Here is a 15,689-nt window from a genome sequence, read left to right as displayed (position 1 = left end):
TCACTAGAGCAGTAGACACAATAGCTCCTAAGCATCCTCTCTGACTTGCCTTAAAGACAGCCCCGTGGTATTCGTATGCATTATGGGAGCTGAAGCAGCAATGTAGATGATTGGAGCGCAAGCGGAGGAAGACTTGGCGTGAGACTGATTGGGCACAACACAAAGCACATTTTAAGACCTATGTTCTGGCAGTGTGGGCAGTAAATAAGTGGTTTTTTCCTGCCCGCATTGCTTCTGCAAATTCCCATCTAGTTGAGTTGTCTAGTGTTGTGAGGGGGCTAGTATGTACCCTGCCCCCTTTAATTTAAACTTGGAATCACTGATTACTCACTGTGACATTTTTAATGACTTTTTTGCGGATAAAATCTTTCAGATTCGGTTCAAGCTGGATTCCACATACTGAAGAGTCTATTGTGGAGGTGTCCAGCATATCCTCTTATGGGGTTAGAATGGGTCATTTTCAGTTTGTGACTCCTGAGGAAATGGACAAACTGCTTTGTACTGTATGTCCTACAACCAGTTCTCTTGATCCTTGCCCAACTTGGCTTATCTCATCTGATAAACATATTATCAGGGAGGATCTGGTAAATATTATAAATGCTTCTCTGAGGGAGGGCAGGATGCCTTCTTGTCTTAAGGAGGTTATTATTAGACCTCTACATGGATCCCGCAAAGCTAGCTAATTAAAGACCTGTTTCTAATCTCCCATGGTTGGGCAAGGTGATTGAGCGGGGTGGTGACCTCTCAGCTCCAGGCAGTTTTGGATGATGCAGATTATCTAGACCCATTTCAAACTGGCTTTCATGTGGACTATGGAATTGAGACTGCCTTGGTCAGTCTGACGGATGATCTCCAACTGGCTAGCGACAGAGAGAGTGTGACTCTGCTGATCCCTTTGGATCTCTCTGCGGCTTTCGATACCATCGACCATGGTATTCTTCTGCACTGCTGAGGGAGGTGGGATTGAGTGGCACTGTTTTATAGTGGTTCTGCTCCTACGTCTCTGGTAGATTCCAGATGGTGTCGCTTAGAGACTGTTGTTCCACTAAGTGAGAACTGAAGTGTGGAGTTCCACAAAGATTCATACTGTCTCCAATGCTCTTTAACATCTACATGAAACCACTGGGAGAGATCATCAGGAGGTTTGGTGCTGGGTGTTATCAATATGCTGATGACACCCAGATCTACTTTTCTATGCCGACCTTATCAGGAAATGACATATCTTCCCTAAATGCCTGCCTGGAGGCAGTAATGGACTGGATAACAAACTGAAGTTGAATCCAAATAAGATGGATATACTGACTGGGGGAGGATAGGACCTGAGAGATGGTTTGGATCTGCCTCTTCTGGATGGGGTTACACTCCCCCTGAAAGAGCAGGTACATAGCTTGGGAGTGCCCCTGGACCCAAAGCTCTCTCTGGTTTCTTAGACTGAGGCGGTGGCCAGGAGTGCTTTTTATCAGCTTCAACTGATACATCAGCTACGTCCATTTCTAGAGGCAAAAGACCTTAAAACAGTGGTACATATGCTGGTAACCTCCAGGCTTGACTACTGTAACGTGCTCTACGTGGGGCTGCCTTTGTACGCAGTCTGGAAACTACAATTGGTACAGAACGCAGCAGCCAGATTGGTCTCTGGGACAATACGAAGGGACTACATAACACCAGTTTTGAAAGAACTGCACTGGCTGCCGATACGTTTCTGGGTGAAATACAAAGTGCTGATTCTATAAAGACCTTAATGGCTTAGGTCCAGGCTATTTAAGAGAGGGACTCCTTTGTCATAAACCCTGCCACCTGTTACGATCTTCTGGATTGGTCCAGTTACGGCTGCCACTGGCTCGTTTGTGGCGATCCATGACCGGGCTTTCTCTGTGGCTGCCCCAGGGCTTTGGAATATGCTCATGACTGAACTAAGAGCATCTCCTTCTCTGTTTGTTTTCAGGAAAAGCCTCAAGACTCTCCTGTTTTTGCAGGCTTTTAATTAGAATTAAGTTTAATAATTTTAAAACCTTGTTTAATATCTATTTTATTCTATTGTTTTTATTGTCATGTATTTTAATTTGTAACTTTTAAATATTTTAAATTTTGTACACCACCTAGAGATGTACATATCAGGTGGTATAGAAATGTGAGTGAGTAAATAAATAAATAAATAAATAAATAAATAAATAAATAAATAATCAGACCACAGGCCTGGTTGTAGGGGGAGAGGCTTCTTTGGTAGCACTGGCTAGCACCAGGGGTGCAGACCCCCCACCCAAACATTTGAGAATCCCCCTTCATTTTACTGAGCTCCCTCTGCCAAACCTATATTTAATAGTAACCTGTATGTTCCCTCCAAAAGTGTTCCACTTCAAGCTTCCCCTCTGCAACGCAAGCTACCTCTTTGCATAGCACTGGCAGAAGTTAGTAGTAGTAACAGTACTTTATTATTTTTCTGGGCCACTCAGCAGCTTTTGACACCACTGATCATAACACGTTTAGAAAATTAAAAAGGTGTCTGTGGCAAGTTGTCTTCTCTAGATTTCCCCCCACTTAAGTTACTAAACTTTTCCCAGTGTACTTTGTTGCACTGCTATTTAATTCATATTAGATGGATTCCACAGAAAGAAACTGATGTTCAGGGGCAAGCACCAGTGAGTTACAGGGACTGTGCACTCTCTATGTACATTTAAAAAGAAAGTTGTTATTGTATTAAAGAAATGCAGATGCTGAACATTATAATCAAACTATCCTGGGCAGCTGTCTTGTACAATGGGTGACACTGTGTGCAAAATAATGGAGATAACAACATTGGTCTATTTATATTTAGTCTTGGCTGGACAGTTGTGTTTAATTTTTTCAACATAATTTACACAGGCAATCATTCACAGAACAGCGATAGAAATAAAGAGAATGGAGCACTGGGCATATAATGATGAATTGTAGTAAAAGTGTAAGGAATGGTTAGCTTAGGGGTCAGGTCACGAGGCCAGATACAATAAGGTTCTTCTCTGCAATGTTGTTCTCTGTGTTATTTTAAGTGCAGTCACATATTTAGAAAAAGAGTGTCCTCGGAACTGATAGCTTCTGCTGGCCCAGGGTATTTCTAACCACAATATCCATCAGGACACTGGGCCTATTGGATGATGTCCATCTTTCAACCCCTTCCTCTGAATAGATGATTGGCTTTATTGACCATCTGTGTAGTCCTGTCTCTTGGATCATTTTGTTTTTTAAGTTTGGGGGAAATGCATACACCACACCTGTGTGCATGTATATATCCACCTATTGAATTGAGGATAACATTAAAATATCATATGATGTTACTTTTCAACTTCATAGATGTACTCGAGGTTCTCCAGTTTTCTTTGAGCTTCATTTTTTTTTTAAATGTAGAAACTTTTGGAGTCAACAGAATATGACTATTTTATTTTTACATACCAACCAAAAGGAAGTAAAATAATATCAAACTAGCTGAGCTGGGTGCAGAGCATCTGCGCCTCTAGTTTACCGGGCCCTCCCCCCCCACCTGGCCTGCCATCTCCTTCTTCCACCTGGAGCCGCCTTCTCCCCGTGCCCTCCCGGAGCTGCTTTCTTCTCCACCCGTCCGCAACCATCTTCTTCCTCTTCAACGCCTACCCCATCTTCTTCTTTTCCAATGACCGCCTGCCCCTGCTGCCGTTTTCAGGCTGCCCACCTGCTGGCCGGTCATCCAACTGGTGGCTGCCTTCGCCTGCTGGTCATGGCCAGCTGGCCAGCCGCCGGTTGTGGCCCCCTCCCACCCACTGGATGCTACTGCCCACCTGCCCGCCAGTTGAGACCCCCTCCCACCCCACAGTTTTTTCAGCTAGCGAGGGCCGCCCGCCGCCACCACCGCCATATTCTTTCTCTCGCCCATCCCCGTCGCTATCAGCAGCTGATCACGAACTCTCGCTAGAGCTGCCACACATGGGATTTGCAACAGGTACATCTAAGAGAAACATATATAAAGAAGATAACTGTTGATGACTGACATACTGCAGCAAGACCACAAGGTTGTGCAGAATTCTGCAGCCGAGGACCATTGGAAATAATGACCCTCTATCATGCAACTGTTTGCACAATTTTGCAGTCATGTTTTTGGGCAACTGGGCAAATGCCCCATTCCAAGGGAGAGTGTTAGGCAGTATGTCAAGCAGTACTGTTTATATTCTTCAACATTATATTTGTTTTGAAATTAAGAATATTTGAAATAAAGACATTTCAAAGCAACTTAAACTTGTTTATCCAGGTGGGTTTTTTTAAACTGAAAGGCATTTAGGATATTTTTTTTAAAATTTGCATATAGGCACATTGCCTCATACAGTATGGCTTACTAACAACACAGAGTAATAGCCATATGGCAAAAGGTTGTCACAATACATGCTGAAGCCTTCCGGATATTAACCTGATGGACTATTAGTAAATGTCTCAAATAAACACATATATATTCATGACTTTATTAAGGGGGAAACACAGTGATTTAACCAAAAGTGAAATGAAAGGAGGTAGACATAAAGTCACTAGCAATGTAAAAAAACTGGTAGCTTATGGGCGCTAAAGCCATAAGCCAACAACAGTTTAGGATAAAGTCCAGCGGCTTTCATTACTGGAATTAATGGGCATAAACATGTCTAATTGTGCTGCATGGTGGCCAGTAAGCCTAGTATTGGAAAGAATTCGTAGCCTTGCTGAGGTTTATCATGTGGGAGATGACAAACTTGAGAGATCTAAGATGTTAATGGTCCTGCAGGGATGTGCTATAATTATATATATGTTTTTGAAGTTAGAAATTAATAGAGATGTGCAGAACCAGTCCGGCGGTTCATGGTCCGATGGTTCGGCCAAAATGGTGGCCGCTCGCTTTTACGGAGGCCCAAAAGGGCCAAAAAGACTATGTTTATCTGGCCGCACCAGTGATGAGGGAGGCCGGAGGGGGGAGAGGGAACCCGCACGGACCAGCCCCCCCCCCCCGTGACTACAGCAAGCCCACCGAAAGGGCTACAGATAGTTACTTTTTAGATTTTTAAAAAAATTTTGAAGTCCTGGACCGGTCCGTGCCCCCCCCCCCGCCCGTGGCTACAATAAGCCCCCTGAAGGGGCTACAGGTAGTTACCTTTTGGATTTTTAAAAAATTTAAAGTCCTGGACAGGTCCGGACTGGGGGGGCAGGGGTTTGATGGGGGCCAGACCAAACTGGCCCGGTTCCGTTCAAGGCTGGTCCGGCCTCAAACCAAACTGGGCCAGACAGTTCCATGCACACCACTAGAAATTAACAAACTGGGGGAAATGCAATATCTCCAGAATACATACATAAAGTAATATATCTGGCACAAATGCTATAAACGAGTGTGAATTACACATTTTGGGGGCTCTAAACCGACTCTGTGGAAAGGCCATTAGCTTTCATTTCTTGTCAGCTACTGCACAAAATAGTTACTAGAAAGGTTTATGGTGCTTTTTAGAGACATTAGCATAACCAGAATTCACCTGAATTCAAATCTAGGACTAAATAGCAGCAGTGTTGGTCAATGGACTCAAGTGCCCTGATCCAAGACACAGTGAAATGCAGAAGATGACTGCCTGCATACATTCTGCTGAGCTCTTTGAACATCTTTCCCAGAGTCAGCACCAAGTTGCAGAAGGTGGTGCACTGGGCACTGCCTCCCGGCAGTGGTGCCTGCATAGGTGGATATGCATCCCTTTCCAATAGTGCCCAGGAAAGCTAACTAGGCACCAGATATGCGCTTTCCCTTCAGCACTGCAGCAGTAGCACTGAAGGAGAAGCATCCATCAATTAGCTTTCCTAGCTGTCCCCTGGGAGAGCAGCATTTGCTCATCTGGCATGAAGGTGCTGCCCCCTGCTAATAGTGCCTGGGTGAAAAAGCTAAACATGCTGCTAGTGCTTTAGGTGCAAGGGGAGGCACTGAGGAAGGAGTGTCCTCTGCTGACATTCCTTACCACCATCCAGTAAGCAAACTTGCCAAGCTTACTGGGTGATAGCAGACGGTGGCAGCGCATGCTCTTCCTTTAGTGGCAGCACCATTTTAGGTTTCCCATGTCCTGTTGCTGCACTGAAGGTAGCGCATAAGAAATCTAATATAATGCTTCTGCTGAAGGAGGAGCTCCTTCAGCTGCTTGCTTCTGCTCAGGATTACCTGACAAGCTTGCCAGGGCTAGAGAGGCTTACTGGGGTGGGGGGCGGGGGGGATAGACAGCAGTAGCAGCAACAGACACTCATAGGAACATAGGAAGCTGGCATATACTGAGTCAGACCCTTGGTCTTTCGAGCTCAGTATTGTCTTCACAGACTGGCAGCGGCTTCTCCAAGGTTGCAGGCAGGAATCTCTCAGCCCTATCTTGGAGAAGCCAGGGAGGGAACTTGAAACCTTCTGCTCTTCCCAGAGCGGCTTCATCCCCTGAGGGGAATATCTTACAGTGCTCACACTTCTAGTCTCCCTTTCAAATGCAACCAGGGCAGACCCTGCTTAGCTTTGGAGACAAGTCATACTTGCTACCACAAGACCAGCTCTCCTCCTAAAGATTGGGGCTGCAAGGGTTGGCTAGATGGACTCTCTAAAGCAAGGCTGCACAATTTCGGCCCTCCAGCTGGACGACAACTCCCATCATTCCCAGCCACCGTGGCCAATAGTCAGAGATGGTGGGAGCTGTAGTCCAACATCTGCAGGAAGGGCAAAATTGGGCAGTCTTGCTCTAATGTGTATGGGTCCCTTGGCCCATGCATGACCTGGCTGCCCCTGTCACCATCCCTTTGCCTCTTGCAGAATGCACCTTTCAGTGTATGAGAAAGATTTTTGATGGATTGATTAATCTGTCAGACTATATTCGCCCATATGAATTTGCCAGGGCCCATCGTCTTAGGCCCTGCGCATGGCCCTGCCATTAACAGAGATCCCGTTTTCAGGGACTAGAGAAAGGGCCTTTTCTGTTGTATCCCCTTGGCTTTGGAACGCCCTCCCTGAAGAGCTTCGCCATGCTCCTTCCCCTCTGTGTTTTTAAAAAACAACTAAAGACACACCTTTTTAAAGGAGGCTTTTTAATGCTCCATCTTTAGTTATATCTGGTAGGTTCTTTAGTTTTTAGTTCTTGTAATTTTCAGTTTAGCTTTTAAAATAACTTTTAATTTGAACTTAATACAGATTGTGGTTTCTAACCTGACTTTTAACTTGTTTACTCAATTTGGTTAATTTTATTACTTTTATTGTATATTGTATCTATTTTATTGTTGTGAGCCGCCCCGAGCAGTAGTGTACTGGAGGTGTGGGGTATAAATATTTTAGATAGATAGATAGATAGATAGATAGATAGATAGATAGATAGATAGATAGAGTGCCGTCAAGTCGGTGTCGACTCTTAGTGACCACATAGATAGATTCTCTCAGAACAGCAAAAGGAGCACCAAGATTCAGTGCAGTGCTTCTTTTCTTCCCCAAATAGGTGACTGGTGCTGTGAAACTTTGGAATCATATAGTGGGACAGTGCAAAAGTATGGGGGCCTCCCAGTTGCTAGATGCAGGACTCTTTCCCCTTTACAACTGTTTTTTTCCATTTGGGCCGCAGAAAAAGTGTGTGAGGCAGCTTGTTTCCAAGCATGGATTGCTGTTATTGGGTTGGAATGATGATTAACTCAGGTATGCTAAATATTTGAAATTAAGAAGTTGAAATATTAATAGCAAGGACTACACAATAGATTTCACCTACATTTTAATGAAAGTTGACAAATAAATAGGACAGAGACACAAATGCACATTCTGCTGCAGGGTGGGCAAAGGACCCCAAAGTACAAAGCATACATTGAATGAAATTATAAATCAACCACTATACATCACAAATGATGCTTATGAAAGGACTCTTCTTGTATCGAATTTTGTGGAGGTGGGTTGATGGGTGTTGAGTTAAAAAAAATACACACACAAGTAAAAAGGGTAGTCCCTTTTGAATTCAGTGTATTTTTCTTCAATAACTCACATATAGCATTAAAAAAACACACACTGAAAATATGCAGTAAAATTACTGTTTGGTCCAAATAACCCATGCTTAGGTTTTATCATGCATCAGTCAGCTTCTCTTATTGGTCACTAATAAAAAGAACAGCAGCTTTAAGAGAAATAAATGAATAATAATAATAATAATGACATTTCATATTCACTTCTATCACATTCATTAATCAGAACTATTTAATCATGCCTTTGGATATTTCTCCTTAATTCTTTTTAACTTAAGAAGTTTTTCCAATATGTCTTTTGATGTTTAGTCATGAAATTATTTATGAAGGTGGTCTTTTGTAGGCAACAAATGATAAAGCTTACTACTGCACAGATAATTTATAAATGCTAGCATTTACAGTTAGACAAAAGTGGAATTTATTGATCAGCTCTTGTCTGGGCTGGCAATATCTAATTAAAGTGCAAATAAAGAAAAAAAACATAAGCCAGGCAGATCCATTTCCCACTGTTAAGAGTTAGCAGCTTAGTATGTGATAACAAACATCAGCTCAAATATACATAGTTCACAATCTTTTAAAATGGCTATCTCCCTGAAAGGGTTTAAAGGAGGTAAAGAATGATATCTAGCCTTATTTTGTCAATTGGCTGATAGTCAGTGGAAAAGGAAAGACACTTTTCCAGCCTAGTTATTCAACAGTGCTTATATCATATACTGTGATTCGAGTATGAGTTTGTGTTTACTTTCCATGAAACTGCAGACAAAGGCTACTCTTCATCAAGGAACCATAAATAGTACCATACATATTTGAAACCAAATGATTTAATCTGGGATCACAAAATAGGATTTTTTAGAAACAAGTTACAAATAATGAGCACAACTCAGCTAACAATAAGTGTTTTAAGTCCCACTGATTTGAATGAAAAAGATTGAAGTACATTATCCCCAATGAATTCAGTTGGACATAAAAGGGGCTTAGAACTGCCTGGATTACATCCCATATTTTTATTTTGCCAATGTGATGAGGCATTTGAGGTGTGGAGGGGTGGAGAAAACCTTTGCTGCTTATCCACTGAGTCAATAAATAAACACTTTTCCAAACTGTTTTAAAATTAATGTTAAAATAGATATGTCTAATCTTAAAATTTAGAATCTCTGGCTGACATACAGAGCAAGAAAGCACCAGAACAGTGAGTGGAACCGAACTTCCCAACTAACTGCACTGGGGAAGAGGGAATACTTTACAACCTCTTCTTCTCCAGGAAGCCCTCTGTGCCACCCAAAAATATGTCCCTGAGTGCTGTACAGCCCTCAAGGAGATATTTTTGGGTCGCACAGAGGGCTTCTTCGGGAAGGGGAGCTCATCAAAAATTGCCCTTTCCCTGATACACCTCTGCAGATAGTTGGAAAGTGCTGTCTGCCTGCTCTTCTTGCTGCAATGGTGCTTCCGTGCTGTAGGTCAGCCAGGAAAATTACTGATCTAAACAAATTACTGATTAGATTTTACACTCTAAAAATTATATTCTATCAGTAATCATCAATATTACGGTATATGTGTAAGTACAAAATACTTTTAGAAACCTGTATCAGAAATATAAATATTCTAGTAGACATAGGAACATAGGAAGCGGCCATATACTGAGTCAGACCATTGGTCTATCTAGCTCAGTATTGGCTTCACAGACTGGCAGTGGCTTCTCCCAGGTTGCAGGCAAGAATCTCTCTCAGCCCTATCTTGCAGAAGCCAGGGAGGGAACTTGAAACCTTCTGCTCTTCCCAGAGCGGCTCCATCCCCTGAGGGGAATATCTGACAGTGCTCACACTTCTAGTCTCACTTTCATATGCAACCACGGCGGATCGCGCTTAGCTAAGGGGACAAGTTATGCTTACTACCATAATACCAGCTCTCCTCTCGTTGCAGACCATGGCTGCAACCTAAAACTGCCCAGTTCCAGTGTGTGTACTCAGCTTAATGCTAGAAGGGTCTGCAGTTTGTCTATGCTTTCCAAGAGAATGGGGAAATTCCAGCTTGTGTGGGGTTTTTTGTGTACATAAAAGCCACTACATGCATCTCAGGCTACCAAATTATTACATTTATGTCAACATTGGGGTCATGCCCATATCTTTACATGTACAAACATATTGGCCATAGTGGCTGATATTCCACACAGCAGAAGGTTGGTGTTAAGTACCTGCCAGTACTGCTGCACAACTTGAAAGGCAGCCCTGATAGGATGAGGCAACTGCGGAACAGTTTCTGGGCAGAAACTGTTTCCAATGAAAGTAGCACTGTAAAACTGTTGAAACAGTTTTAAGTCATTCAGCAGCGATGGTGAGTTCAGCAATGTACAGCAGCTCTGGTGAGTCCAGCAATGTTCTGCTTCTCAGAATATTGGCTAGTGGAACTTTAGTGGATATCACAGAGTAGTGGGTCATGGTTATGGTGTATATTAGTGATGCACGAGTGTGCTTTGTCTGGCAGTCTGACAACCCTTCAAAGTTCACTCTAAAGGATACACTAAGGAATTCAAAGTCATATACAATTCATATTTTTACCCTGGCCCAACTATTTCCTATGATTACTGGGCTTGGATGCACAAATTGAGCCCATCTGCAAGGTCTTACACATTTGCTACAGTGGAGTAAAATGCTCACTCCACACATTGTGATATTTGCTTGTAGCTGAATTGAACAGAGAAAGCCCACACAGGTAGTTGCTGTGCGTGTGCCCTGGAGAACATATAGGATGCTGCATTGAGACATATATTTTACCCGAAATTATAAGAATAACTCTACTATCTGCAAAAGCAAAATTATAAAATATCCAAGCAATTCATCTACAAAAGGAAGCTCATTTCTGATGAAACTCAAATGTCAGACAAAGTCCCAGATAAGCTTTTACCTCTTGCAAAAATGTGGGGTAACCTGTAGCCTAGATTGCTTCACCATATGTTCAGATAAGAAATTTGTATTTTACAACATGCAGCTAGCTTTTGATATGCGACATCTTTCCTGCAGCCTTCTATCAATTTTGGGAAAGGAGTTAAGATACCTAAATATAACAATGAATTTATGAAGATTTTTTCAATTAATGGTTAACACACCAGCTACCATTAATCTGATGATGTTAAATGTTGTCCTGTTGTCTTTACAGATTAATATATGATCCTTAAATGTCTATTGTTTACAGTGGATATGATGAAAAGCAAATGGATCAAAATCATGGATGCTTGCAGGCTCGGTGTGTACCCTGTGTTGTATTTGTCTATGCGGGTAGGCAAGGCTTTTCTCTTTATATCGACATTTCCCTTTTTTATTGAGTCTAATGAACATGGTACCTATATTTCACTTTGGCTCCTTCAGTATGGTTATTACAGCCATTTCTTCTGCTCTTCATTAACTCCACAGTCTGTCTTTTTAATGAAATGTTACCTTTGCAAAGCAACAATCATTTAGCCCATGTCTCTGACATTTTGTCTTTCACCTCCAGCAGCTGCTTCTTCTTGCCTGAAAACGAATTTCCATGAGGCTTTTGAGTCCCTTTATAGAAAAGGGAACTTGAATTCTTCTCAGCGTTTCCCCCTTGCATTCTGTAGGGGCATGCCATGCATAATTTTTCCGTTACACTAAAGTTCTTGGTATGCTGACGACAATGCTGATTTCTCAGGCAGGCAGTCTGGGTTCAATTTTTAGGGATAGTTCATACAAAGTATCTTCATCTATGATGAGGCTCTTGTCAAGTAAGTACTGAGTGACCTGAAAGAACAATAGGACTACTATGAGATACTGGAAATACTATTTTATATTTGAGCTGAAATATATTAACTTACCTAGATGTGATATTTCCTACACATATGAGAGCAGTCAGATGCATATTAGCATGTGCACTTTTGTGAAAATGTCAGATTATGAAAATATAATGGCTGATGGCAAACACACTGCTATTCTGGAGGAGCCCTTGTACAGGGTACAGTGTGTGAAGTAATTACAGAACTCATCCACCTTCTCTCTCAGATGGGCTCAAATGACTGCCAGAAAACAAGTCTGAGCCCAGTGAGCACAGATTCCCAGCACGAGCAGCTACTTCTGGTCATTTCCATGTAGGCCATTTCCATGTAGCCTATAGGGTTGACAATGTTGGTTTCTCTCACTATCCAACATCCTCTGCTTACTTCAAATCTTGGTTTGAAATGTTGGGCAAATGTCAGACAGCGGAGAAAACCCTCCACTATTACTGACATGGGTAGGTGCAGACATCACAAAATGAGCTGAGCTTGTGTCTCGCATCAGGAGCACATGCCCCCTTGGAACTCCAGTTCCCTCTGACTTACTTTGTGGAGGTTGTCTGAACCCACCCTCTGAAACAAAATTTCAACACATCTCGAATACATGTATCACACCTGAACACATTCTCATATGTTTTTAGTGATCTAAAATAAAATAATCATGTATGCTGGACCTTCACCCCACCCCAAACGCCTCTCTGGTTATGGGAAGTTTCCCAGTCCAGCTACTGGATTTATTTCCCAGTCTAGCTTTGTAATTCAGCTGAGACAGCTCAAGACTTTTATAAATGAATTTATTGATTTATAACATTTCTGTACCACTTGATACGTGCATCTCTAGGTGGTGTACACAATTTAAAACACAATAGAACAGTAAAAAAAAAATCCATAACAATTTCAAAACAAGCAAACAGAGATGCTTTTATTTCAATAGGGTGCATATTCCAAAGTCCCAGGGCAGCCACAGAGGAGGCCTGGCCTGAATCACCACCAAACGAGCTGGTGGCAACTGTAACCGGACCAATCACAATGTTTATGAAATTACACAACTATAGCTGAGACCATGTCAGTACCCCTTATATAGGAGGCACTGCTCCATGTTCTTTTTGTACTGGTCAGGGAAACAAATGACCAAACCAATGGGATGAATTTAACTTGGAATCACAGATCTCTTCCTTTCTAGTTATTTTTATAAATGGGACATGGCTTTGACTGCTGCACCTAGTTGAGAAACTTGATATTGGTGGTAAAAAGAGAAAAGTATTGTACCTTTTGTTGATGCTCTATTCGATAGGAAGTCTGTTGGAACTGGCGTATCTCCCTGATGATATGTGATATCTATTAAACAAATATAAATGTCTCTTCTTTAATTGTATATATATAGACTTTATTAAAACTAAATTTAGAAGGAATTGATTCAACATTTATCCTGGCACAAATGCTCTATTTCAGGGATCTTGAACAAGAATCACCTTCCTGAATAGCAATTCAGACTCTCTTTCATTTGTGCCATATTACCATTTCCCCCTTTACATGGATACACTTACATTTCACTTAAGTATCAACTGTACATTACTAAATGCAACAAAAAACTGATTTAGATACTTCCCCAAAACTAGTCACTTCTCAAATCGTGTAGTTCAGAAAGTATGACCAACTAAATAAACATTGTGTACGTTTTTTGGTCTCAGAAAATAAATATAATACTCATAAGTTACTACTACTAAACAATTGCAGAGTTGGTGCATTATTTGTATTTCATTATTTTTCATATATAGTTGAGTTAGCTGCCCATGATCTTCAATTTTCTTTTGTACAAACAAAAAGTGCATATATACAAATTAAAATAATGATACTCCAGAATCTGCCAGCAGGTGGTGATAGAACATTATCCCTTGAATTTAAATCCAGTTCCTAATTTCTGCCTTTGATATACATTGAAATGCTGTCATTTCAAGCATTTGAAATTCTTAGGAAATTCAAGGCCAGTTCTTAGGTTAATAATAAATCCTTGTAAATAAATAAAGAATTACCATTCGCATTTTGGAAAAATTGACAAGGCCTTCTTCAGTAAAGTTTGGTGTCCCTTCTTCAATAAACGCAAGGTCTGTCAAGTACATTCCAAGATATGGCACCGAAGGGGGATTACAACTACATGACAAAAGAAGTTACATTTTACTGCTGCGTAGTGGCTAGGTTATTCTGATTTTGCATTCTAAACTCCTGGTCCAACCTAACTGTATACATGTTACTTGGAAGTAAATTCCATTATTTTCATTGGGCTTTACTCCCTGGCAATTATGCAAAGAATTGCACTGTTACAAGACTTAAGTCTAAATTCATGAAAGCAAGCATAGCTCAGTAGCAAGAGCATAAATGCCAAATTTGGCATGTTGTCTTAAATTGAGAACTTTAAATAATTAAAAAAAACCTGTCTGTGTGTAGTAGGGGTGTGCACAAAACCAGATGGCCTGTTTCAGTTCGAGTCCAAACTGGACCCAAATCAGACCAGTTCAGTTTTGCCCCCATTGAACCTTCTGGTTTGGTTTGGTGAGTGAGGTTTGCAAACTTTTTTTTAGTACTTCCAACTTCCACCCTCCGGGGGACTTCTCCGAGGCCATGGGGGGCCCCCACAGGTCACCCCTCGCCCCCGCTGGCCTTCCTCATGCCAAAAATTGCCTGGATTGGACATTCTTTGGCCCTTTCCAGGCCTTCCCCCCATTGTGGTGGCCATTTTGGAGGCTGCCACATATGTGCAAAGGGCCTCTGCATGGCCTGGGTCATGACCCAGCCACACAGGGGACCATTGCACATGTGTGGTGACCTCCAAAATGGCCACCATGACAGGGGAAAGGACCGGAAAGGGCCAAAGAATGCCAGAACTGGGCAATTTTTTGGATGAAGAAGGTTGGTGGGGGGAGGGGGAACCTACACACACACACACCCTGCACAGCCTCAGTGAAGCCCCCTGGAGGGGAAAAGTACTAAATAAAAATAAAAATAAAACCCACTCACAAACCCCACAAACAGCTGGGGGGGGTTCGGTCTGGGGTTGGACGGAACAGGGGATGGTTTGGTTCAACCCCAAACTGTCGAACTGTCTTGACACTGAACCGATTAGCCTGCCCAAATAGTGTAGAAGAGACACTGAATAAATCATACTCCTTGGTGTTAGTGTGCATAAAATAAGAATGATCACAAAACTGACTATTATTGCTTGATGCATGCTCACTGGGATCTAACATCACAGTTGTGAAGTCTGATCATTGTATATTTAAAAAGTATGTTAGCACTTGCCAAATCTTCCAAATGGAACTGTAACACAAACCCCATTGAAATGGATGGGGGTTGCATAGCAGAAGCACTTGGTAGCTTCTCCTCTAAAACAAACACCCTAGAAGAATAATTGTGTAGAAACAGTTCTGTTGTACTCTTGAGTATATAAATCTCAGTAGCACTACGGAGATATTGTAGGGTTTTCCCAGTGGATAATGTTAGAAGAGTAAGTTGTCCTTAGACTTATTGGAAAAGTTTATCATTTCATCAGCAAGAAGCATTATGTACAGAATAATTGTTTAATAAGTCCTGGAATTTCTCCAGAGATCCTGTAAGAATCTATATGTGGTAATGACTTTGGAGTATGTTCAACAAAGCACTCGAGCTGAACTCCATAAAGCCTGCATTAAAAAGATAATATTGTATCATAATTTTATAAGATTATTTCCATTATAAAAGGTAACTGAAGACATATCTTAATAACTATCAAATATACGGCAAAATGTAATCATTTAAGACATACTTCTTGAGTGTTTCTCTGAGATTTTTAAATCTTCCCTCAGATGATACAGTCTTCTGAAGTTTATCCATAAGAGCTTTAGTCTACAAAGAGAATGAATCAAAAGAGACACTCCTAGTGAAATAGAATATGACAGTAACT

At 41.6% G+C, this 15,689-nt stretch overlaps 1 protein-coding gene and 1 long non-coding RNA gene across 6 annotated transcripts in view; one reads left to right on the top strand and one right to left on the bottom strand.

The window, feature by feature from the left end:
* The window catches only part of LOC128342976 (uncharacterized), an 83,135-nt gene that overhangs the window by 62,304 nt on the left and 5,142 nt on the right, over positions 1–15,689 (top strand). The window lies entirely within an intron of this gene.
* Positions 7,711–15,689, bottom strand: part of RASGRF2 (Ras protein specific guanine nucleotide releasing factor 2) — a 179,979-nt gene continuing 172,000 nt past the window's right edge. For all 5 annotated transcript variants that reach the window (XM_053291216.1, XM_053291215.1, XM_053291219.1 and 2 more), the window contains exons 24-27: positions 15,552–15,631; positions 13,786–13,903; positions 13,022–13,090; positions 7,711–11,723 (exon numbers count right to left, since the gene is read on the bottom strand). In XM_053291216.1, the coding sequence (XP_053147191.1) occupies positions 11,631–11,723; positions 13,022–13,090; positions 13,786–13,903; positions 15,552–15,631 (360 nt within the window). In that variant the 3' untranslated portion in view covers positions 7,711–11,630. The remainder of the gene's footprint in view (positions 11,724–13,021; positions 13,091–13,785; positions 13,904–15,551; positions 15,632–15,689) is intronic.

This window comes from Hemicordylus capensis, chromosome 2, assembly GCF_027244095.1.
Source record: "Hemicordylus capensis ecotype Gifberg chromosome 2, rHemCap1.1.pri, whole genome shotgun sequence".
NCBI lineage: Eukaryota > Metazoa > Chordata > Lepidosauria > Squamata > Cordylidae > Hemicordylus > Hemicordylus capensis.
The sequence above is the reverse complement of the archived record's forward strand: the minus strand, read 5'-3'. Positions and strand labels throughout refer to the sequence as shown.